The following is a 27,721-nucleotide window of genomic DNA, read 5'->3' on the forward strand; positions in this document are numbered from 1 at the left end:
ACATGCTTTAAATGCACGCAAACTGGGACACACCTAATATTATTTATAATGTAGTCATTAGGATTACAAGAATTCTTCTCTCAGTAAAGTTGCCAAGTCATCGAAAGTCATAGTACTTCAAGTACTTAAAATGAAAATGTGTTACAGATAACACCTCAGAAAAAAACATAATACTGAGATCAGTAAAGATCAATATGTGGTTTACAAGCAGATGTACTGTAGGAGTTCTGTGGCTGGTTAATAGTACAAGCAAACCCAAACAAGCTCGGTGTTGTGTTTGCTGAAATGCAGTTTTTATGTAAGCACAGGCTCCGCTGTGATCTCTGGGCAGTTATTTATTTCTCTAAAATCTGACATCATTCGATTTACTTCTGGGCATCAATTCCTTCTCATATTTTTCTGCATTGTTTATGAACAAAAGTAGACAGAGGGCTTAAACTCGAATAGAAAAACATCATTTTTATATGACATCAGTGTAACAACACACACAACAAGACAAAACTATTCAATGTCTACTCCATCATAATTTGAGATGATAATATTCAATACACAATCAATCATTTAGTCAACCTTCATGAATTATGTTAATTTAATCACTGCAACTTACTGTACCGAATAAAACAGACAAATGATATGGAACATTAGCAGTTTATAATAAATACATTGGGTTTAATGTTTCATTCATGTGAAAAATCTGTCAGGGCTCACCTAGAGTCATAAAACAAACATGATCAAGTAAATTATTATTGAATTCCTGAGATGTCCAAAAAGCATACAAATCAGAAATATTGCTTGTTTCAGAAAGGCACAATCAGTTTTATCTATATCAGATCATGCCTTGCATGTATTAGTCATTATGATACATGCAAGGCTTTACTCTCATTGAATCATTCCTCTCTGTGCCAAACCACCTCCATTTATTATACTGAACTGATTCCATTACGTGCTTCTAGGCAAAAGTTGTGAGATGCAAAATAAGCAAATCTGACAGTAAATAATAAATAAAAAAACTTCTTAAATTTCATCTGTCACCTGCTTAGTCCCTCAAATTAAGTTTTTGAAACAAGTTATGGTTGTTTGTTATTATACAGTATTGAGTTTGTTTTATATTGGATTTGTTTTATATTTAGATTTTTTGACTGAGAAGTTTTCTGTTTCTGTTCAAAGTTACCAAAATGTGTTTATCATTTTACCGACAATATTCTGTGTGGTTGTATTGTGCTGCTTTATTTTCACACAATCCTCATTTTCAGTCAGTTTGTTCTTTTTTTGACTATCATTATAAAGTCTGATCATGTCACATTATTCTGGCAGAGAACCGCCTGACAGTCCATCTGAGAAATAAACCATTTATTTAGCTTTTATCTACCATTTAGAAACGGGTAAATCTGACACAGATGATACCATAACAGTATTTAATATATATATATATATATATATATATATATATATATATATATAGGATGATCAAAATTTCCATCATTCTAAAAAATAAGTACTGATGATTTCACAGGCATAAAACAAAGCAAACCCAAGTTTTATTAATTGCCTCAAACTAACTCTGAATGTATTTTAAAGATTTGAATCCATGAACATCAAATAATTCTACTAATCCAATCATTAGTTCTTCTTGTTGTAGCCCAGTACCTCAGATATCAGTTCAACCATGAAGTTTGGAGAAAATTGTATCTTCTTTTTCTTTCAATTTATTAATTTAGCAATTTAGCAAGGAGTAACGCTGGTAATACTATCTGACACTGACAAAAATATTACTTTTTTTTTGTACAATTATTTAATCCATCATGATCCCAAGTTAAGGTTATATTCACCAGACTTGTAAGTGTTGTCTCCAAAGATACTAACAACACAGTCTTGTGCATTTTTTCATATCACACTTAACCTGCCTTTTACAGACACTCCACAAACACAAAAGTGTGTGAGAAAACTGTAAAAAAAAAAATATATATATATATATATATATATATATTTTTTTTTTTTACAGCTCCTTAAGTGCTCCTTGCCTGACACCCACACACCCCTTTTCCCCTTAATCGAGATGCATTCATTCATATTTCATGTGGAACGCGTTTATTGTGATTAGTCATGTAAATAGATTGAGATTTCTTTATTCTTTTCGCGTGTTAATTTACATTTATATTGAATTAGCGTACGGAATAGGGGCTCGGAAGAGAGAAAAGAGAGGCTGATTATGTGTGCAGATTATGGGCACATCTCGTGGCTATTGTGTTGTGTAATTAAAGGGGAGAGAGGAGAAGAAAAGGGACAGATGCTGCTTCTCAAACTACCAAACCGTTTTTCATCTCCGGAAAAGGCCTGCGTCTGCTGCAACACCCTCCTCTACCAACCAACAATCCCCCAAAGAAAAGATGAAAAATAGAATACATTTAGAGGACAAGCCACACGCTTTTACCACATCTCTTGTTCTCTGGCGGACCCTTGTATTTGAGCTTGGAGTAGGGGATCACTGTGACCCGGGCCACAACAGCAGCTGCCTAAGGTGACACTGGGAAATGTCATTGTTTGTAGTATATGGATATTATAAAAGCTTTTAGCATGAACAAGTTCATTCGTTTAAGTAATGACACACTCAGAACTATGTTAAATGGATAGTTCACTCAAAAATGAAAACTCTGCCATTCTAAACCTGTTGGACTTTCTTCCGAGGAACATAAAAGAAGATATTTTGAAGAAAGTTGCTAACAAACCCTTTTGGTGAACATTGAGTTTACTGGGACATTTCTCAAAATATCTTCTTTTGTGTTCAGTCGAAATAAGAAAGTAATACAGGTTAGGAGCGAAATGCTGGTGAAATGATGACAGAACCTTAACGTTTTTTTTTTTAACAAGATGCGCATGAGAGCCCCTTCGAATTGTAATTACGACTGGGAACATCAGAGACCATTTTAATATTCCAGTGGATGAAAACCTTCAACATGGCACAAAAGAGGACAGTTTCAGTAGTGAATGGTTGCTAATGATTGTAAATATAGCTACCTTGTTAGCTGTTGCAGTTTCGGTCATATACATTTATGTGTAAATGAATGTCTGTTGCACACTGTTGCACAATACAAGTACATGTATTGGACAATATACTCAGGAAATAGGAAACTGGCCATCTTGCTATCACATAAAATGTGGTATACTTCTAAATTCAACTTGGGATGTAGGAACAAGCATGTGAGGGCAGCAAAAGACCTCTAATCAAAACCAATAGAAATTTGCTCATGTATCTCTAAAAAGAAAACAAATAAAGGCTCAGTAGAGGGGAAAATGGCAAAAGAGAGTGACACATGAAATGAAAGATGAAGGTAGTGATATAGATGAGAGAACGTGACAGTGAGAAAAGTATAAGAGGCCCAAATGTCAGCACAAAGCGTAATGAGTATATTGTAAAACAGAGAGACAAAAGCAGTCTCAATGTCCACGCAAATGATTGGATGGATGTGTTATTACCCGGGGTCGTCGTAAAATCACAGTCTGTTACCGAAGGCGCACGTCCCTGCAAACATGTGCATTCACGCAAATCAAGGCGCACTGTCTAAATCCCAGTCAGGGACTGTACATGGAAAATAAGTGTCCCGTTCACTAGCTCTCAGTGGAGTAAAAACCCTTGGCGTTAAGGTTTCTCATCCTCGTCGAGCTTTGAATAACAAGCAGTGTTTATTCGTCCATGAAAGGCAGCGGGAGAGATCATATCTAGCTTTTTAAATATGGAGGGGAAATAAAAAAGGAAATAGAGAGGCTTTCGCAAGCCTGGTGTATTCAAGAAGCAGGAGTATTCAATGTGGTGGTTTTATTGTTGGAAAGCGTCCTTGCTTTCAGATCAGTATATTATGGTGGTTACTGGTTATCCCTGTGGTAATCCATTATCATTTAATTACTCTTGTGTGGTGAAATAAATATTTTGGCGGGAAGAATTAATTAACTACAAGCTTTTAATACCAATTTAGTAAAGATATGTTTTCTCTGTTCAAATCCTTTATTTTTTTCATTACATGGCTTGTTTCAAAGAAGATATGCTTTGTTGTTTGAGCTGCAAATGGCACACTACCATGCGTTGGGGTTTGATAAAGTTACCCATGAAGTCTAAAATAATTCTGTTAGTTTTCTTAAAGGAACACTCCACCGTTTTTTGAAATAGGGCTTATTCACCTTCTTTCCTACATTTAGATAGATGGGCAAATGCATTTTTGTCTCAGTGCATGCATTGTTTTAGTTTGACAGGGTCGGCGCGAGCTTAGCTTAGCTTAGCTTAATGAATGGAATCCTTTGTTGCCAGCTAGCATGCCCTGAGTAAAAGTGATAAAAAAAATATAAAAAAAACCCCAGCTAATTACTTCTTGTGGCCTGCGTATTCACAACGAGTACAAATAGGAAAGCAGATTAACACTAGGCGATTTCCTAGGCAGATATTGACTTGGGACTATATTAGGGGGAAGCACAGGCGAAGCACTGCTACTTGGGCGCAGAGATATATAGTCCCAAGTCAAATGTTAATCTGCATCGCTATTTGTACTCGTTGTGAATATGCAGGCCACAAGAAGTAATTAGGTGGGGTTTAAAAAAAAAATGTAATCACTTTTATTCAGGACATGCTAGCTGGCAACAAAGGATTCCATTCATTAAGCTAAGCTCGCGCCGACCCTGTCAAACTAAAACAATGCATGCACTGAGACAAAAATGCGTTTGCCCCCCACCTATCTAAATGTAGGAAAGAAGGTGAATAAGCCCTATTTCAAAAACGGTGGAGTGTTCCTTTAAATGTGCAGTCAAGTGTTTTTCCTTATTAAGGTTTTACACATTAAGAAATTGGTAGTATTTTTAAAGAAAAATGTGTTTAAAATAAAAGTTTGTGTGTGTATACACATGGATGAAGACTCCAGTCATTTGAGTAGCAAAGCTGTACTATTTTACATGGATCAGGTCCCCTTATGGGGACTGCCATGTTGAGGTCACATGACCAGCTGAAAACTACTCATATTTTGAGGTGTGTGAGCACAGCTCTGTCTCCTCTTTGGATGAGAGGTATTTTGTATTGTATTGTATAGACGAATATCAGAACATATAAATCTTCTGGAAATATGTGCAGTGTTCATGGCTCTAAGGTATTTCTTGCCAGACACCACGACAGTGTTCCATTTGAACCACCAGGATGGCACGAAATCCTGCTCTTCTTCCCAGTTTATTTATGAGATCATGACTTTACTGGAGGCGCCTCATATTTTGGGAACATGTAACCAAACAGCGGATGCTCTTTCCAGGGATGCTTACATCCAGGAGAATGGAGGCTTCATTCTCATTGTAAGCACAGGGTCATGGCACCAGAATGGCCACCCAGACCATGGTTTGATTTGTGACTTCTGACACAGGTAATCCTAGGAAGCTTCCCTCCAGGAAGGTCCTCCTGTCCCAGTTGGAGGGCAGAAATCTGGTACCCAGATGCAGCTCGTCTACAGCTTTGGGTCTGGTCACTGACCATTCACTAGAGCATTGTGATCCTGCAATTATGACATGGATGTCCTTGAAAACTGCTTTTTTGTTGGCTGTTGCTTCTGCAAATCAAATCAGTGAGTGCACGCACAATCGCTTAGCGAGTTATGCTTGCGTTGGTTGTTGGATGGCTTCGGGATGGTCCTCAGTTAAACCAGCACATTGAGCTGGCCTCTTTTCAGACATCTTGAGGGTTTGATTCGAGTGCTCCACTTTTGTGTCCCGTTCATGCCCTGAGGTGTTTTGTGGAGACTAATGCTCAAGTCAGACCAGCTATTTGTCTGCTATGGTGGCGTGAAGAAAGCTGCTTCTGTGTCGAAGCAGAGGATGTCTAACTGGATACTGGAGAGGATTACACTGGCTTACAAAGCAGCAGGGAAACCATTGCCCTGGGGTCTAACTTGTCATTCCACTAGGCCCATCACTTCTTCATGGGCTGCCTTTAGAAGAGTCTCATTGACGGACATCTGCACTGTCGCTATTTGTGCTTCTCTGTACATTTTTGCCAGGTTTTATAAGGTCAGTTTTGCTGCTCATCATGCTGTGAGTCAGGAGCTCACAGTTTGGAGGGGGGTTTTTTTCAGATGGGTGGCATCCCTCATGACTGTGTTGGTATTTGTCATCCATGGGTCAGTATGAAACAGAATGCTAGTTACGTTTGTCTTCAATGGCTGAAAAACTTCTGCAGGATTATGCATCCATATTAGCCAATGCAACAAAAGCAAAAAATTACACCTTTTAAGTGATATAAAAAAACAAACAAAAAATAAATGGCGGTCACTGAGAAATTAGACTGGATCTCTGCGGTAAAGCTTAACACTCTTCCATCCATTCTGCAATACCAAAAATCATTCACACAGCCAGGAAAGCAACTACCACCATCTTTAAATGAGACCACAGTCAACAACCACTTCCCACTGTTCTGACATTCTGATAGCATCACAGCAGGCACTAACAGAAACCCAGAGCTAACCTTATGTTTTTCTCTTCTATCACTCCTATCTTTACCATCTTTAATAAACATTGGGAGGGCAGCAGTAAAACACGAGAGGAAACATTCTTCATCAGGCTTTGGATGCTTTTAGCTTCCGGTTTCACAGCTGTGGATCTTTTTGATCAAATTTGGATAATGCATCCAAGAAAGAGGCAAGGAAAAAATGAAGGAAGGAAATGAACATCTATTTTTGTCTACATAGATTTGTCTCTCTATATAACCTATATGTGTGGCCTGCTTTCATTTGAACTACAGTATGGTGATTTTTGGTTTATATCTATATACATATACTATATATATATATATATATATATATATACTGTATATATATATATATATATATATATATACACACACACATATACATACATACACTATATGTACACACACTATATGGACAAAAGTATTGGCACCTGACCATTACACCAACAGGGATTGTAATAACATTGCACTCTAAATACATTAATATGGAGTTGTCCCACCCTTTGCAGCTACAACAACCACTCTTCTGAGAAGGTTTTCCACAAGATTTTGGAGTGCTTCTTTAGGATCTAGTAGAGCATTTGTGAGGTCAGGCACTGATGTTGGACCAGAAGGCCTGGCTCATAATCTCCGTTCTAATTCATCCCAAATGTGTTTAATAGGGTTGAGGCCAGGGCTCTGTGCAGACCAGTCAAGTTCTTCCAAGCCAAACTCATCCAACCATGTCTTTATGGACCTTGCTTTGTGCACTGGAACACAGTCATGCTGGAATAGAAAAGGGCCTTCCCCAAACTATTCCCACAAAGTTGGAAGCATATAGCATTGTCCAAAATGTCTTCGTAGGCTGAAGCATTAGGATTTCCCTTCGCTGGAAGTATGGGGCCATGACCAACCCCTGAAAAACAGCCCCAGACTGATTATCCCTCCACCAAACTTTACAGTTGGTACAATGTAGTCAGACAGGTAACGTTATCCTGGCATCCGCCAAACACAGACTCAGCCATCAGGCTGCCAAACAGAAAAGCGTGATTTGTCACTCCACAAAAAAACGTTTTCACGGCTCCAGAGTCCAGTGCTTTACATCACTCCATCCGACACTTGGCATTGTTACTTTACGTGGTCTTCGCTTCATGGCTGAGTTACTGCTGTTCCTAAACACATCCACTTTCCAATTATACAGCATACAGTTGACGGTGGAATATCTAGCAGGGATGAAATTTCACAAACTGACTTATTGCAAAGGTGGCAGCATCCTATCACAGTACCATGCTTGAATTCACTGAGCTCATCAGAACGTCCCATTTTTTTCACAAATGTTTGAAAATGCAGACTCCATGGCTAGGTGCTTGATTTTATACACCTTTGGTAACGGGTCTGATTGAAACACTTATAGTATATATAAATCTTGTACCATATTGATATAAAAAATACAAAGCTAAACAAATATTATTATTTTTTCCATTAAGGGCATTAAACATTACAATATACGTTAGGGTTTGCAGACAGGGTTTGTAAAGGAACTGCATGCAGGGTAGTGAGTTCATGAAAAGCTAATAATTCATGAAGTCTCATAAAAAATGTCTAATTATAATAAGTAATAAAAAACAAATCAACATCAGATACTAAAATGATTAAATACTTTGTTTGTTTATCTGCATGTCATATGACAATTAGTTTGGCTGACAAAAATATTTGGGAACACAGGTCTGCATTTCATCTCATTTTTTAAAGAGAAATGTAAAAAAGTAGTAGAAGCGTAATGGTTTTATACTGTACAAACTGTTCTATCCCCTAAACCTACCCATCAAAGAAAACTTCCTGCATTTTTACATTTTCAAAAAAAAAAAAACAATTTATTATGTTTATTTAGCCATTTCCCTAGTAGGCTGCTCCCTGCAATGTGATCTCAGGTTTTAGGCTACTCCCCACAATGAAATATAAACCCGTACACACCGGTAAACACGCACGTACACGCGCGCACACACACACACGGTCAGTCATTTCTGCCACACCTTGTCTGTTAAAAGGTTTCAGTTAAATTCATCTTTCTAACCCTGTTATAAACAGACTTTCTGAACATCGAATACGTTTCGATATCACTGAAGAAATGGCGCCCTCTAGTGCTGTCACTACTGATTCGACAAGGGCTGGGTAACTCTGGCCCTCAAGATCCACATTCCTGCTATTTAGCTCCAACCCTGATTAAACTCACCTGCTTGTAATTTTATAGTGTGATCCTGAAGATCTTGAATAGCTTGTATTTGTAAACAGTTTAGAAGCAGATCTTCTAGAAGTGGTAAATGCTTCACTTCTCTCTGGGAGTTTTCCAAACTCCCTGAAAACTGCAGTTGTCAAGCCCCTCCTGAAAAAGAACAATCTGGATAAGACCATATTAAGCAACTATAGGCCGATCTCAAATCTTCCTTTCATAGGCAAGATCATTGAAAAAGTTGTCTTCAATCAGCTGAACAAATTCTTATGCTCGAATGGATACTTTGACAATTTTCAATCTGGTTTCCGACCGCACCACAGCACAGAGACAGCGCTCATAAAGATAATAAACGATATTCGCTTAAATACTGATTCAGGCAAATTATCGGTGCTGGTACTACTCGACCTCAGTGCTGCATTTGACACTGTCGATCATAACATACTTCTGGACAGGCTGGAAAACTGGGTGGGGATTTCTGGGATAGTCCTAAAATGGTTCAGGTCATACTTAGATGGGAGAGGTTATTATGTGAGTATAGGAGACCATAAGTCTGAGTGGACATCCATGACATGCGGAGTTCCTCAAGGCTCAATTCTTGCGCCACTCCTGTTCAACCTGTATATGCTCCCAATGAGCCAAATAATGAGAAAGAACCAAATTGCTTACCACAGCTATGCAGACGACACACAGATCTACTTAGCCCTATCGCCTAACGATTACAGCCCCATTGACTCCCTGTGCCAATGCATTGATGAAGTCAACAGTTGGATGTGTCAAAACTTTCTTCAGTTAAACAAAGACAAAACTGAAGTCATTGCTTTTGGAAACAAAGATGAAGTTCTCAAGGTGAACGCATACCTTCACTCTAGGGGTCAAACAACCAAAAATCAAGTCAGGAATCTTGGTGTGACACTAGAGTCAGACCTTAGTTTCAGTAGTCATGTCAAAGCAATAACTAAATCAGCATACTATCATCTGAAAAATATTGCAAGAATTAGATGCTTTGTTTCCAGGCAAGACCTAGAGAAACTTGTTCATGCTTTCATCACCAGCAGGGTGGATTACTGTAATGGACTCCTCACTGGCCTTCCCAAAAAGACCATAAGACAGTTGCAGCTCATACAGAACGCTGCCGCCAGGATTCTGAGCAGAACCAGAAAATATGAACATATCACACCACTCCTCAGGTCTTTACACTGGCTCCCAGTTAAATTTAGGATTGATTTTAAAGTATTATTACTGATATATAAATCATTCAATGGCCTAGGACCTCAATACATTGCAGATATGCTCACTGAATATAAACCCAACAGATCACTCAGATCACTAGGATCATATCAGCTAGAAATACCAAGGGTTCACTCTAAGCATGGCGAGTCCGCTTTTAGCTATTATGCCAGCCGCAGCTGGAACCAGCTTCCAGAGGAGATCAGACGTGCTCCTACAGTAGTCACTTTCAAATCCAGACTCAAAACACATCTGTTTAGCTATGCATTTACTGAATGAGCACTGTGCCGCTGTTCGTCCGACTGTTTGTACTGTACTGTACTGTATTTTAGTTTTTAGTTTTCTAAACTGTTTTAATTATTCTTATTTCTTTTTATTATTTTAATTTCTTCTATGTAAAGCACTTTGAATTGCCATTGTGTATGAAATGTGCTATATAAATAAACTTGCCTTGCCTTGCCTTGCCTTGTAGCCTACAGTTGTGTTTGATTACGGTTTCAGTTCAATTTTGCAGGAAAGATCTCGAAAGTGGACTTTTTAGGGTGCTTCTCAATACTACTGATGCTTCCTCGTTTCCTCTGTCCTCCAGCCCGTGACCAATCGAATTAAGCCATCTTGAAGGGCATCTCTAGCGAGTTTGCTTCCTGAAGGGTCACGAGCGAGGATAGACAGGTGGAGCTAAGACGCGAGGAAAGAAAACGAGGATGCACAATTAAGAAACGAGAAGCACCCCTGGAGGGTTAGACACTACATTTTCCTTTCAGCTGACAATATGTGGTGAAAATTACACCATCCCAAAAAAGGACATTCATAATTAGAAAATCCAATCTATTTAGCTTACTTTTATTAAAGGACAAGGCAAGACTGGGGAATGGAAAGGCATGTTAGTGTAACATGTAGATAACAGGGGGCGCCAGTGGACCACAAACAAACTACTCAGCACAGCTTTCAGCTTCATCTTTCAGTGCTCTCACTGAAATCCGTTCAAAAGTTTGGGGTCAGTAAGATTTTTGTAATTTTTTTTAAGACATTTTTTTTTTTTTTAGTAAGGATGGTGTTAATGCTGTTCTATTGAACTTTAAATTAATTGAAGAATCCTAAAAAAAAAAAAAGATCTAGCACAGTTTTAAGCGGCACATCTGTTTTCGACATTGATAATAATGATAAATGTTTCTTGAGCACCAAATCAGCATAAAATATTTTTCTGACCCGAAGGATCACGTGGCAGTAAAGATTGGAGTAATGACTGCTGAAAATTCAGCTTTAGCTATCATCACAGGAATACATTTAATTTTAAAACATACAAAACTGTTATTGTAATAATATTTTGTAATAGTACTGTTTTCACTATAATTTAGATCAAATTAATGCAGCCATGCTTTCAAAAACACTTTACAATAAGGTTCCATTTGTTAACATTACTTAACATTAACATCAGTGAAAATCACTAAGCATTTATGATAAATGCTATTTATGTTATGTTAATTATTAAAATCAAAAGTTGCATCAGTTCATGTTAGCTCAGGTCCATATTAACAAAGAATGAACAGTTGTATTTTTATTAAATAACCTTAGCAAAGATCAATAAATACTGTATTTCTATAATTCTACAGAGAAACATTACATCAAAATACAAAGGAAAGGAAGATAGCGTTTGCATGAATAGCTATCTGCTCATGTTCAACACAACAGTTCTTTCCAACTTACCTTAATGAGTATAAAAATCACCACATGCACACACACGTTGGGTTTCCGTGTTTTATGGGGACATACCATAGATTTTTATACTGTACAGTTTGAAATGGTATATTCTATCCCCTATATAATAACATATATATTATTATATAATAATAGTCTATCCCCTATATAAAATGTATACGTTTTTTTAATCATGGGGACCAACATTTTGAGGGGAATACCTGGACCAGTTTTGAATACCTGGAAGTCGGTTTTCATGATATGTCATTATATTAGTAAGGACATTTGGCCCTCACAAGTATAGCTTAACTGTAATATGTCAGAAGAATCATTTTTAACTATTAACTTAATCAACAAAATAATGAGGTTTGATCAAGCACATATTTGTCTACAACTTCAGATCTTGAAGAAATTGTTCCTTTAAGTGTAGTTATGGATTTAGAGTAAATCATTTATATTTCTGATTCTCCATTGTTCTCATACTGTAATGCCATGCACTATGTGTATGAGCTAGTCATAAAGTGAGCCTAGTTTCTAAAGACAATCTTTACATCTAGAAAAGAGTTGCGTTTTATGATAGCTAGCTTCTTCATTCACAATTTTGATGATTATTCAGGTTATTTACATCAATATAAAAGGGACAAGGTTTGGATTAACATCTGCTGATGTGTTGAGCTTTTCATGGCTGTTAAAGTGTGCAGAAGCAATTAATATTTACATATACTTGTAGTTAATCAAAGATGAAATCTTGTATTTGTGTGCATTAATTTGCACGTAACAGAAGAAACCAAATAAAACCAGTGAAGTACAGTACGTGCACATGCATGTGTGGATATTTTGGAGGCTAGTAGTAATAAAGTGATGTGAAAGACGATGTTTTACTCTTTTTAATTTTGTGAGTGCTGGGATGAGACATGCATACGCCAAGCAAAAGGACACACACCTACATACAAATTAGAGACGAGTCTGTGTTTCTTGAAGCCACAGCAAAGAAATTGAGTGCAACATTCCAAACATGTGAAAGTGTAGATTTATTGAACCTGAAACTTTATCCATCTTTGCTTTTTTCTTACAAAGAACAAAATTTCCAGCATATATAAATAAGTCACACAATATTATTTTTAATGGAAAGGTCTCAGGTTATGCAACAGTTAGTTGTGAAGCAAAATAAGAAAAGTAATTTGTCAACAGCCTAATATTATCAACAAATGGTAGCTATATGAAATTGGTTAGATCATATTAAATATTTTAGAGTGGAGAGGTTAAGACTTCATTGGAACAGTTGAATGGCTCAGCAGCAGAAAGCAGATACAACGTGTTACGCTCCAGATTCAATCAGACAATAAGCCCTTATGGATGAAAGAACAGCCATCAGCTGACAGAAAGGAATGAATTGCGCTCGTTCAAACTGAGGTCTCCAGGTTTTGTGAGGAATAAATGGTCCCCAAGAAAAAAGAAAAAAAAGAATGCTCACGTTGGAATGAGTGTTTAACCCTGTTTATGTCTGCAATTCACTGCAAGGAGGGTAACAGCATCACATCGCTTGGATGCGTCACATGTGACCTACTCTTGGTTTGCTGACTAGTGGAGAGCAGATGCTTTAGTAGCCATCAGCCTGGTCGTGAGGGTTGCTTATCTTTAGGAATGTTTGGGTTTAAACCTTTTGAATGTTCATCTGCAGAGTTCAGAGATCACTTGCTGTCCCGTTGTAGAAGCTACTCCTTACCATTGACTGTGAGAGATTTGAGCTGACCGTCCTCCTCTACCTCCACTCTCTCTTGACCATTCTCTACAATACTGTAATGACACAAAAGTTAGCTGTACAGTGAGATTACATTAACTGTGAGATTATAATTACCATATCTAGTGGTAAAGGCTTAGTCAAATAAGCAACGATTTATAAGCAATTTGCATAGATATGTGGTAACTGAGTAACTTTATGCAAAAGTGTATTGCGTAACATGCTTGAAGTTATGAGTCACTATTAGAGGCCATTACAGAATGTTCTTTGGTACCGTTTGGTGGTGATCCTCCTTCCATTGATGAATTTGGTGGATGTTGAGACAGAGCGGAAGTTTCCCATTCCACCTCCACCAAAAGAAGAGGAGGAAAATGAGGTGAAACCACCCCCACCCCCACCCCCACCCATTGGGCCGAACGGGGTGAATCCTACAGAAAAGATGATGATGATGATGATGACGATGTTCAAATACACAAAAAGTATGGCAATCTTACACAGAAGTACTTTTAAATTTTCACTGGCTACACACAGATTAACATACCAGTGTTAAACCCAGAAAAGGCAGGACCAAATGGAGAAAATCCAGGAAAGAATGAATCTGTCGTCCTGCTCCTGCTCACACCCCTGTGACGCCGCCCACCACCAAAGAAATCTTCAAAGGGGTCATCAGCTAAATCAAAAGAAAAAGTGAAACTGTCATGACTGTAAATGTAAGAAATGTTAGAATAAAGTGGTTCCAGATTAATCAACAATTAATCAAGAACTACTGAACAACAGATTCACATGCTTGATAGATATCACAAAGACCACTGAAACATTCGCCAACAGCACAATAATGTTTTACAGAACCTCTTTACAGCATCTAAATATGGACACAATGAGGAAAATCACTTCTCTGAATTCTGCCACTAGGTGGCGCTGTTTCGAAACTTCTCAGGCTACTTCAGGGCATCGTGGTGATGACCCATACCGAGTTTCGTGACAATCCGTTCATGTGTTCAGAAAATACAGCATTTTAGCACATAATTCAAAATGTCCGACAACCAAAATGGCCAATCTGGGAAAATTGGATATCATTTGACTCGCCCTGAATCTAACGAGACAACTTTATGATTTTTGGACAAACCGTTCAGAAGTTATAAGCAAAAATAGCCATTTTTCGTATCTCTGGACCAGTAGGTGCCGCTGCACCAAAATGCAGCATGTAGCCTCAGGTCATGCTTGTGATGACATGTACCAAGTTTGGTCTGAATAAGATAAAGCGTTGCAGAGATACAGCCTTGCGTTTGTTTTCGCTAGCGCTACATAAAATTAATTGGCGCGGTATTTGACAACGGTTTGACGAATCAACATGAATTCCATAACTTTTAGTCGCATCCGGTTCAATTTTCGTGCAAATCAGACAAACCGTCTAGGACGAGTTCGAAAAAGTAGCTTTTTTGGACAATTCAAATTTCAAAATGGTGGACATATTTTTATGTCGGAAAATGACATCATAGGATGCAATCGAATCGTCATGAGAAATTTGTTGATAGGCCTTACGGTTCAAAAGTAGACACACCAAAATTGTTGTATTTAATGTTGGGACTGGTCCTCTATCATAATGTCAAACCATTACAACTTTCCCGCAAGCAATTCAATGGGAACCAGTTTGATCCATCTGCTTGTTTTAATCACAAAATACCAACAGTGGCCTTTTGCCACTCAGAGTGAGGAAACTGCATTTAAAGGGAACCCGTTTTTCATGTCATGGATTGCTTTAATATAAATTTCTCTCGTAACACAGTTTTCTTCATAACTGTGGCATGACAAATACAAAATCTTCATAACTGTGGCATGACAACAATAAGCATTTTGACTTGTTAGAAATAAGCCACTTGAAACAGCTCATAAATGTACGGTACGCTATGAATTTAAAATTTGTCAATTTGTTTAGGTAAAGTTGTGAATATACGGTAACTGTCAAACAAGTAGTAAATGTTCAAGTAAATGATTCTATCCCAGGTGACTTATAACAGGGAGAATCTCCCTGAAGCAACCTGGAGTTATCCGTTAAATACCGAAGTGCTACATACACACATATTTTCGGTTTCCAGCTTTGAATAAGTTGCACTTTTTTTTTTTTGGACCTGTTCATCGGAATACTAGGTCGTTGGTGTCTACAGAGGTCTATCTTTATTCTTTCTCATAATGTTGTGACCAGTGTTGCAGTGTAAAGATACAGTATGCCAGCTGAAACATGCCCAAATCAAAGTTTCTCCATTTTCAGGCACTCAGCACCTTCACATGAACCTTTCCCAGCTCCTTCAAGCAGTTTGATTTGGCAGGCAGAACCATGCCTGATATCTTCTCCAACACATGCACAGCACACACAGTTATTCTAACCCACCCCCAACTTTGTCATGGCTACATAAACACAAGTAAACACCATTGACCCATCATAAAGGATGGTGTTCCTGAAACATTCACATGTATACCCACATCTATTTGACTGCTGTATAGAAATAATCCTAAGTAGTTTGACATTTTGCTCACAGATGAACACACATGCAAACACATTAATGTTGTTGAACAACTCGTTCCCACTCTCTGTAGCGGCCTAGAGCTATAAGCATTCCCTTTCTCTTGCTGCTCTTTTATTCAGAAGCTATTTCTGAGAACATTCCTAGTGGATGATGCACAGTCTCTTCTCGTCCCACTGGTCTGAGCGCCCTCGCCATATTTAGAGCGCCTGTATGTTTTACACATATGCCGTTGAGCAGGGCTCGACATTAACGCTTGTCCGGAACGAGTGCGGAACGAGTGCAAAGAGAATTTTACTTGCCTGATCGGACAAGTATAGCCTGATTAGAACGTTTATAAGAAAATAACTAGGAAATCACTAAAACGAGAGAATTATTCTGATTTTATTACATTTATTGTAAGTTGTGATCGATAGTGGATAATAAATGTTTTAGGCCTACTGACAGTAACATGGTTGCGCTGTTGAGGCTCGCACAGCCTCTTGAAGAGAAATGGAAACAAATGAGCGAAGCACAAGAAACTCAGTTAACAACATACTGCCGATACATTTTTTCTATGAGTTTTTCTATGTTTAACATATGATACAGTTGACGAGTTTTAAAAGTGCAGATATTACAATATGCAGATTTAAGTATATCAAAGCTGATTGAACACTGATGAGAATATTGCTTCAGAATAAATTATATTTACAACACACACACACATACAAAACAAATTCCGGACAAGCAACTTTTTTACTCGAACAAGTGAATGACAGATTTAGAAAAGGCTTAATGTCGAGCCCTGCGTTGAGCCATTTGTTCCCAGCAGTAGAGTCAGTGGGCATGGGATAGCACTTCAGTATTTAATGGATAACTGAAGTGTGTTATCTATGATCAATTTTTTTACTAGTTCATCAATACCTATATCAGCATTTATGTTTTTAAGAAGTTATTCAACAACACATCAAATCATAGTGACTACGGACTCAAGCTATTTATATGATGTATTATGCCATTATTCTTGGATAATCCTCAGAAAACTTGGAATGTAGCACACAAGTCGTGCTTTCATGGCGCTTTTATGTCCTTTTCTAAGCTTGACAGTCTGTGATTAACTGTTGTATAGACAAAAAAAAGAAACGAGTAAAAATTGAGATTCTAATTGAGTTGTTTTATAGCAAAAAAAAAACAAAAAAAAAATTAAACAGCATACTTGTGTGAAATGACAAAAGTAAAAATATATTTTATGTATAAAAGGTTTAAAAAAAAAAAAGAGGCTTTTAATAAAGTGAATAAAATTGTTCCCATAATACACCCATGTTAAGAGCTCATTTTTGTGAATATTTTTAGTGAGCAATACAATTATGGTAGATTAACAGAAAGCTAATTGACTAATGAACCAAAGCTCCGATAAGTTCATGCAAAACCTAATTTCCTAATTAACTCAAACCATGTTATTACTTTCACAGAGACACTGTGAGAGATTAAATGACCTTTTCCTCTCTTTGGGAATTCTGTTCTCATTTTTCACTGACAATAACCTATTTATTCTGGAAATATGCAGGTTAAATTTTTGCCATTGAAAACTGAAATAGAGAAAAATTATTGGTAACACTTTCTATGAAGTCCTTGCTTATAATGAATTATAGCCCCATTTATACTTATTTATGAGTATTACTCTTCTATAAATATATATGTAAAGACTATACTGCATTATAACAGTTATAGTTACATTTATATTATTTTTTATAATTAATTATAAGTCATGCATTTGCTTTTTCAATGCACATGCTCATAATCCATTATACACTGATTTATAAGTATTAATTAGCCAGTCAAATGGTTCTATGAATGGTCATTCTGATAACTTAAAATCTATATCTCCTCAGCCATATGAATGGTATTGCTTATAGCAGTTTGAAATTATACCTTAAAAAATATTGTTGCAGTGTTTGCTCGTATGTAACATTAAAAAATATATTTTTTTAAATCTGTTTCTATTAATGATTTCTCTGTTGTTGTTGTTTTTTTTCATTAGTTTATTACAGGAATTATTGTTCATTGGTTACATTTACAAATAAACAACAACATGATTTCTTAACATTTGCTTTAGGAAAATTGCATCCTATGTTTTCACTTTACTTAAAGCCATCAATGATGCATTTATAGAGGTTAGTAACTGTATTATTCCTCACAATAAGTATTTATAAGAAAACAACACCGCTATTAATAACAATATATTCACTTTTTTGACAGAAATAAATCTGAATTACTAAAAGTAATTGTAACTATAATATAATAACATTATAGCAATGTAGGTTGCATCTTTATAAACACATTCATGGAACTATACGACTGGCTAATTAACATTTCTAAATCAGTGTATAATGGATTATGAGCATGCGCATTGAAAAACCAAATGCATGACTTATAAATGTAACTATAACTGTTCTTATAATGCAGTATTGGTCTTAATGAGTCTAAATATATTTATAGAATAGTATAAGTATAAAATGGGGCGATAATTCATTATAAGCATGGGCTTCATAGAAATTGATACCAAATTATTTGATGTACTCTTTTTCTATTCCACCTTTATTTTTCGCTTCATTAAATCAATATAAATTATTAAGCATGCACCTACCAAAGAAATCTGCAAAATCTGCAAATGGATCTCGGCCTCCAAAGAATTCCCTGAAGACATCATCTGGATTACGGAATGTGAATCCGCCCATGAAATCCTCGTCATAATGGCCACCTTTCCCAACAAGAAATAATTACAGGAAAACTACAGGTAAAATCCAAAAACAGATAAAAATGTGAAATAATGTGGAATAACTTCACTTACCTCTATTAGACAGGCCTTTTTTACCATATCTATCATACTGTCTCCGTTTGTTTTCTGTATGAAAGAAAAATGCTGCTTTTAGTTTCACACAAAACACAGATTAATAGGGTTTATAATAATTACACACTCCTCCCACCACACCTTCGCAACATCAGAGCCAGTAAAGGGTGCCGTTCTGTGCCAAAACTATGGTTCATAACATAATGTAAGTTGATTGTTACTACAAGCAATGATCTATGCTTAGGCAAACATTTATACCTACATGAACAACAAATGCAATCTCCTCACAAGGAACTTGAGCCTATAAATAATGCAACATATGCAGCCTTCACACACACCCATGTAAATACACACACCAAATATTACCTTTACCTCAGAAAGGCACACTGTTACCATTTGCAAGCTTACGGAAACCTATTTTAGCTGATTCTAATACTCGTGAGACAATCCATACCATGCACGTTTAAATAAAGCTTTTTTTACAGGGCTTAAAAAAGGAAAGATGACATATCCATCTATAAATCACCTGCATTCAGCTAGGACACAACTAATAATATTCAATAAAAAGGTCAGAAGCAGATGTGTAAGGACAACCACTCAAGGAAGGACAAATGAAACCGGCCACCGACTCTCCGGTTTTGCTCCAAACTCCTTCCTATTCTGAGGACGTGGCCATACAACATGTTTAAAACACTCATGAATCAAACATTTCAACTACTGACTGCCTTATTAGACTATCACAGCTAATTCTGGATATCAGCATAAAGGGACTGTCTAATGGGCATTCTTTCTACAACAATTCATTAATGTCTCAAGTCACCCATTAATGTTAGTAAATGGCATCAAAACAGGGCATCATATTTACAAAAATCTATTTAAAAAAAAAAAGGTAACACTTTACAGTGTCCTTGTTACACGTTACATCTAGTTACTGTAGTAATAACAATCGTTTAATTATACATAATTACATGCAAACCCTAATCCAACCCTATAGTAAGTACATGTAGTTAATTATAATTACTCAGTACTTAAACGAGTTAGAAGTAGAATTACACTGTAACATGGACACCTTAAAAGAAAGTGCAGCCAAACATATAAATAGCCAATACCATCTGACAGGACTTCATATGCTTCTGAGATCTCTTTAAACTTGATCTCTGCCTCTTCTTTTATTTCTGGGTTTTTGTCTGGATGCCACTTTAGTGCTTGTTTTTTGTACCTGTAAAACACACACACACACACACACACACACTCATTAAAACAAGTCTTGTTAAGAGTGAACAACGGCAACACAAAAGACTGCTTCATTCTTAGTATATCCAAAATTACAACAACATTGCTTAACATTTAGAAGTACAGCAAATATGAGGGTCATTAAATAAAACCTCTGACATATTCAGTTTAAGGTCCTTTGCCAATTAAAATCTAAAAATAACCATACACAAGTTGGAGTAAAATATTTTTGGATGCTGCTAATTAATTTATTATTATTATTATTATTATTCATGCAACTTTTATGAACTATTAAAAGACCATTTAAAATGCACTAGTGAAGACAATTAAACATCATGGGAGGTTGTAAAAGAAATGAAAAGAAAAGACGAGACCCAATATATGTTTTTCACCAAAATTCTTGATGCTGATTTAAAACCAGACTTTGTTATCTAACAATGATTAATTGATGCCACACAATGATTAAGCCACTTAAATGACACACATTTGTTATGGGTTTAAAATAACAGTTATAAGACATAATATTTATACATAACAGTTCAAGGACACAAATTGTTCATTGTAAAGTACTGCACTGTCCTCATTTATGATGCTAGCACATCACTGCATTACAAAGTCATGCACCACTTAACAACCACTTTCAATACAGGTCATGCTGCACAATACAACTTCGGTAGGTGTGACAACAGGTCAGCATCTCTGCACACTAAGCCTGAGTCAGCGATACACACCCGACCAGCAGGACACAGCAGGGTCAATGGCCTAAACCAAACACTCCATACACCAGGGGATTTGTCCTTTGCACATCTTTTAATAGTGTTTGCCCTCTGTAGCTCTGTGCTTTGAATTTGCTGATGGTTATGAGGGGAATTTCTAAAGACCTACAGAATCAGGATTCAATAGGTGCTTGCTTACCTGAAAAACAAAGGACTAAACACCCTTTTCTAGGAATAAGGCACGGGGCATAAGCAAGGACACAACATGTCTGAATACTGAATGCTGTGTGCGCTCCTCATCTATCCATATACTCCATTCCCTTTCTCTGTGTCCATTTTTTGGACTTTACTGACATGACTGTTTAGATACATACAATACAGCCAACGCATTATGCACAAAACAAGTAATGAGAAGAGAAAGAAATATACAATATAACAAACCATAAAACAAATATTAATAAAAATAATATGGATATAATAATAATAATAATAATTATTATTATTATTATTATTATTATTATTAACACATTTATCAAGACATTAAAATAAAATAAAACACTAATATAGATTGTCTTTTTATTAATAGAAAAAAATAAGATGAAAATAAATAAATAATAATAAATGGTTTCTGATGGTGTGCAGCTGAAAAATTTGCGGCAGTTAATGGGTAGCCGTCTTCCCTCAATAACATCTGCATTTGATCAGTTTCTGAAGAACTATAAAACTGTGGCATGAGGTTAGCGAGTTTGTCAACTTTATATAAACCACAGTGTCTGTCTCGACCTCACCAGTGTCACAGAGAGCACAAACTCGTTCTTCTTTTGGCAGTCATGTCTGTGTCTGCCCTTTTCTATTGCCAAACTGCATCAGTGCTATTATCACGAAGTGCTGATTTTTATTTACAGAGAACATTAGAAGCGATGGATTGAGACAAACACACATTAATAAGGCAAGCAGCAAAGAGGTCTCACATGGACGGTATCAACTAACTAACCCCTGCTGTGTTGCACAGTCACTGTTATCATTACCGCACTACGTGTACAAAAATAGATGGCCATGACAGGACACCGAGTACTTACGCTTTCTTTATATCGTCATGGGATGCATTTTTCGTCACACCCAGGATCTCATAATAATCCCCCATGGCTCAGGTTTTGTTAATTTCACTCCACTGGATGACAAATTTTCAGCAGTGGACCTGGAAAGAGGGAGAAAAATCTAGTTGAAGAAGACATCCAACAAACAGAGGGTGTGTTTTGGTAGCTATGTGGGTGTGTGGCAACTGTGAGGGACAACCTCAAACAAACCAACATGTCATGTGAAAGCATGGTTCTACATTACACCTCTTACATAAAAAGCATTTATAAGGAACCGACTGATTCATGACTATTTGTTATTCACTGTTGGCTCCTGTGTAAGATTTCAGTTTCCTTTGGGAAATCCTATTATCTTCTAATCTACATGGCTATACTCCAGCTTGGTTTAACCCTAATAAGATATGAACATAGTACATATAATATATTATATAAATAAATAATTTTCATATAGCAGTTTACAGATGTTCTTACGGCACTTACTGTATATAACTCCTAAAACCTACAAGCCATTTTTAAAACCGCTTTGAGTCATCATCTCAAATCTAAACCTCTGATGAAGAACAAAATGTCAACTGCTTTCAAACAAACAGGGGCCTAATACCCAGTTCCAATAGCTTTCCAGCTGGATCTCATTGGTTATTTATATCTGCAGTGTCCTTCAGGACAGGCCCAGAGGTGATGGCACAGCACTGGCTTTCCTCTGCGTTGTCCAAGTAAAGGCTGGAATACACTACACAACTTTTAACAACTGAACAGATTTTAAAACACTAGGCATCACACACTTGCCGACTTTGTAAATGGTCAGAAAAACTGGCCATCATATACCAAACAAATGAGGATCACGCACTAACAGACTCGTTCCAAACACAGACTCACACAGAAAGACGTGCCTCGTTGCCAAGACATGCACGACAAATGAAAACAATATGTGTTCCAAAATAGGCTCAAAACATCAATCAAACATACATGATATCCTCCGACTGGATGAAATCATACTATGAAGCTAAAACAAGTCTGTGCCAAATCATACACTACACAATAATCTTGTGAAATAAGTCAACTCAAGACTGGACAAAATCTGCAGACTGGTTCTGATTTTCACTAGCATAGACTCCTCCAGACAGAAATGTTCACTGGACGTGTGAAAACCAATGACTGTCTAATGGGCACAAGTTCATTCTTGTGTTTCGTAGCACGTTTGAGCTTCCTCTAGAACCAGTGAGGTTTGTTCTCACACATCGGGCAGGTTCAGTTGAGCTTCTGTTTGTTCACTGATCAATGTTTATATGTGAATAAAAGTTAATTAAATCTGTTCATCATATAATGTGATCGAGTCTCTTCAGAAAATTTGGACTAAACCCCTCAATTGATTTGGATTAGTTTTACGATCTCTTTATGAACTTTTTGAAGCATCCAAGTGTCAGTTGTGTAGCTGTCTATGAGGGACAGAAAGCGCTCAGCTTTCATAAAAAAGATCTTTATTCGTATCCCGATCATGAACAAGAGTCTTACGAATTTGGAACGACATGTGGGCGAGTATTTAATGAAATCTTTTTCATTTTTAGGTGAACTATCCCTTTAATATTAATTAATATGTACAACAAATGAAGAGTTCAGATGCAAAAGCCTCTGAGTGCCATCTGAAATTCTCTTCTAGAATGATCATTTTTTTAATCAAGCTCGTTCAGTAATTTCACTTAAATGACAATTAATAGGTAATTTTCATTGCCATTTAAGTGAAATTACTGAACTTAAATATACGAGCTTGATAAAAATGATCATTCTAGAAGAAAATTTCAGATGGCACTTAGAGGCTTTTGCATCTGAACTCTTCAAATATAACCTAGTTTTTGATTTCTTTATTTTGGGTTTGCATTAATTTCCCTTTAAGGAAATTAAATACAATATTACAATATTAAAATTAGTTCAAAATTGGTACAGCTAAAATGGCTAAATAAGGGTTACCCAGGTTGATGCAGCCACAGAAAAAACACAACATGATTTGTATTGGCAACATTTAAACCTTGGAACTTGGTTTCCATTTAAGTTAACATTTAAACTTTTGTCCCATAGAGAGAAAGATTATATCTCCTGCAGACCACCCCAGCATCCTCAAAATTCACAACAATGTTCGGCAATGCTTAGTCAGTAAGATCTACTAGCGTATTGTACTTCATAAAAATGGTACACAAACACAAAAACGAATTAATACTGAACATTAATGGCCACAACCATTAAGACAAAATAAGGTCGAAAATCTGTTAAAAACAAAATAATAATTCACAAAATACTTAATAGTTTTTCTGTGGTGGTGTTAGGGCATAATCCAAGGAATTCTGTGGAATGGATTTAAATACGACAAACTGTGTTAAAGCAGCAGAGAGTTTTTAATATTTAAAACATATTTACTAAATTACAACACAAGGGTGAAAGATATTAAGAACTTTGTGAACTTTGACTGATGATCCACTTTCTGCAGATGCAAATTCTCTAAATACTCACAATACACACACCCACTATTTCAAGTCCTCTCTTCACCCACTTTTGGATCTTTAAGTGCTTTTCTTTAAAACCACACCTACTGCACAACAGCCAACATTCCTGACTCATGCTACAGTCAATCTTTTTCACCTTTTTGAGACAGCCTTTTCATGGAGCAGCAGTCCCCTCTTCTTCACCCTCATCTTTCCTCTGCCATATCTTCCTCCAAAATCTGTTGCACATTCCTTTGCTACTTGTCATGAAACAGCAGTCAGGGCAAGCTCACAAATGTGTGAACAGATGTGAAATGGCTGTGGAATTCTCTGGAGGTTGTTTTCTGGCTTCTCATAGTGGCACTAAGAGGAGCCTGTCAGCTCAGCTCAAAGCAGATCACTTGACTGCAATAACTCCAGCCACACTTGTACCAAATGACCACAGCTTAGTCAGTTTTAATTAGTGAAAACTGGTTTAGTGATTTAAAAAGCTAAATTAGACTTCCCACAGGTGAAAGGCAAAGAGTTACACAACATGAACGGGCCTAAAATAAGTGTTGATGAAGGATCAGTTCGACAAACCAAATAGCTGGATATGTTGACCAGATGTTGCCATAATAATTACAAGACATTTTGTCCATGTGGCCATTTGTTTTCTCTTCTTTTTCTTTCTTTGCAAATTTAGGAAAGAGAGAGTATTTGACTTGTCAATGCGATTAACAAATGAGCCATTGCTATCTAGGGCAATGGAAGTCATTATTTGGCAAGAGCGTGTGACAGACTGAACCAGAGGACAGCTTGATGCTTCCAGTGTTTGAACCAAGTTTCTGACTGATACAATTAGAAAAGACAACTAAATTAAGTTTATATTTCTATCTTTGAACAAGTTCAGCGACATTCATTTGTGTTCATCTACAGTACAGCACAAAGACACACTTATTTACAGTAACTTCCTGCATCAACCAAAGACTTGAGTAACTTGTTTGTCCAAAATAGGGACTGTAACAAATAAGGCTGAGGCTATATGAACTTCCTGTAAAATCTTACATTCGATCATTCTGGCAGAATGTTAAAATCTGTAACACACTAACTATATTATGGACTAAACCAATGTGTTTATGATAATAATGATGATATAATATACTAAATATTGTCTGTCAGACTCAGCCGCGAAACAAACAGCCTAATTAAGTATTTTTTACAACTAAAATAACTGGAAGTGGATAACCGGAAGCCTTACACAAAAAGTTTAAAACCAACTGAGGCTGTTCTTGCGTTTAAATCAAGGTGGATAGAGTTACGGCTGGACAAAGTGAAATGAACACTGGTACCTCTTCAAAGTAAAAAACACACCGATGAGTACCTTTAATAGCATTAATCTCAAAACACTGGGATACATTGACAAAGCACAGAAAATTAAAGGGGAATTTGGTCGGTCCACTTGAAGATGAAGGCTGTCAGATTATGCCATTTCAAAACTTTGTCAAATTGGTTTGTTATGCTACTAACCTTATGCATTGCATCCCTGATGAAAAGATTTGAACAATTTAAAGTGATGCAAAGTGAAGCCAGACCATTAACAAACACCACTTGGACTACTCTCCATTCTACTGAAATGTAGCCTAAGACTTATGCTGTCAACTCTGATCTCAAATAAAAATGAGACAGAAATATTAACCATACCATGAATAAATATGAAAATGTCAGTTTGAAATTGCAGACCAACACTTAAACTACAGCTCACAAAATAATCAACAATGCGTTTAATTAACATCAGCATGTAATTAATTATCTCAATGTAATAAGAATGCTAGTATCCATAGCAGATGTAAACGGAAGCCTATAAAAAACTAAACCGAAAGAAAAACTTTCTGCCAAACATGCATGAGCAATCTTCAACTCCTTGATTTTTCCCTGTCCTAATGTTGTTCTACAAGAATAAAAGTACTTGTAGAGCAACGTGGTGTCTTAAAGAGTTTAACTCTTTGAACACTATCATAACTAATCGTGGAAATAATCTCAAGCACGTCTCAGGTTCATATATGACCTTTTAATGCATGCATGTTTACAGGTGTGAGAAGACATGGAATGTACTGGAAAGTCAAGAACATTTTACCAAATTCCGGTGACTAATCGTTTCACCTACATAAGTCAGTTTACACCATAGACTGTGGTTTACACACTTACAATAACCTATTTGACATTTACATGCAACACTGATATCTTACCATTCTGTTGTTATTGTTAGTCAATTTATTGGGCGAAATAAAAGCAGTAGGCTAACGTTAGTCTTATTTTTTTTTTTAAAACAGAACAAAACTATACTTAAACCGTTAAAGGCTACAATTTAATACTAACGTAAAATCGTTTAGAATTATATCGGAAATCTGATCAAAACTTTTAGATGTCAAGAGAAATTATGCGGCTGCTGTAACAATGTAAAACGTTTGTCTTTTGTAAAATTATTAACGTTAGTATTAAACATTTATTTATTTCTGCCTACCATTTTCATTAAAAACTCTGCAGCTGTTGATCTCTGTTGTTTTTGTATATGAAAAGGCGCTCCAGTGATCCCCGAAGACACTGTGTCCGTGTCTCATATCCTATGAGCTGCCTGCCTAAACATTTGGGCATCATAGGCGCGAAACTAAGTTTTGACGTAGGCTACATGTTTTTCATCTCGTTTTCATAGCAAACCGAAAAAAACATCAACATATCTCAAGGTTAAACTCACAAACCTTATGTGTCCTTATCCCGGTGCTTTATTTGGACCTCCGATCAGCTATTGCAATGATGAGGTCGAGTTTCTTTATTTGAAAAACTATTCCTGCGGTAATTAGCCTCTGTTTGGTCCGAGGTCTGTCCGTTTATAAAATATAGTCTCAGGTGATCGGAGTAACTTCCCTATATGAAAGACAGAGATGAGCGGACGAACACATGAACCTTTATCAATGAAATTGGGCTGCCACTAATGTTCTCCAACCATCCGCCGACCTCTATAAAGCGACATGATTCTTGTGCAATTTCGTCACTTCCTGTTACCCAAACAGCTGAAGGAGATTGCTCAGTAAGTGTGATGTGACAGGTAGCCTAATGGTGTTGTAATATGGGGACTTCTTGAGGGAAAATGATTCATCTTCATATCTCAAACATTGAGATTGTTGAGAACATATCATAAACTAATGTTTCTTCTTAGGAGCAGATAATATGCATTAGTGGTTCTCAAACTATGAAAATACAGTAGTAGAGTTTAACTATTCAGCTACAGTTATGCACAGCTCAAAAATGAGGCAGTTTTATTTCTAATAAGAATATTTAGTATTGTCATCCACTTTAAACATTTAAAAACACAGTGTGAATATTAACACTGCACTGTGCTGCTTACATACAGGTAAATAAAAAACTTAAATAATGAGTAAATGCAAATGTATTGAACCTAAAAGTGAAATAAAAACTGTACTGAACTTAACATATTAAGGTTAAA

The 27,721-nt window shown here is 36.5% G+C and overlaps 1 protein-coding gene across 3 annotated transcripts in view; it reads right to left on the reverse strand.

Annotated features, from left to right (window-relative positions):
* Nucleotides 1–27,293, reverse strand: part of dnajb6b (DnaJ heat shock protein family (Hsp40) member B6b) — a 29,552-nt gene extending 2,259 nt beyond the window's left edge. The window contains exons 1-8 of one of the 3 annotated variants that reach the window (XM_084405806.1): nt 26,976–27,293; nt 21,746–21,864; nt 19,827–19,936; nt 18,718–18,771; nt 18,514–18,627; nt 13,907–14,035; nt 13,640–13,793; nt 13,351–13,421 (exon numbers count right to left, since the gene is read on the reverse strand). In XM_084405806.1, the coding sequence (XP_084261932.1) occupies nt 13,351–13,421; nt 13,640–13,793; nt 13,907–14,035; nt 18,514–18,627; nt 18,718–18,771; nt 19,827–19,936; nt 21,746–21,810 (697 nt within the window). In that variant the 5' untranslated portion in view covers nt 21,811–21,864; nt 26,976–27,293. Of the gene's footprint in view, nt 1–13,350; nt 13,422–13,639; nt 13,794–13,906; nt 14,036–18,513; nt 18,628–18,717; nt 18,772–19,826; nt 19,937–21,745; nt 21,865–24,394; nt 24,632–26,975 lie in introns of those variants that run through there. The other 2 variants (XM_084405807.1, XM_084405808.1) reach the window with 2 other exon arrangements.
* Between the last annotated feature and the right edge of the window lie 428 nt (nt 27,294–27,721).

Source organism: Rutilus rutilus (genome assembly GCF_951802725.1).
Source record: "Rutilus rutilus genome assembly, chromosome: 3".
Lineage (NCBI taxonomy): Eukaryota > Metazoa > Chordata > Actinopteri > Cypriniformes > Leuciscidae > Rutilus > Rutilus rutilus.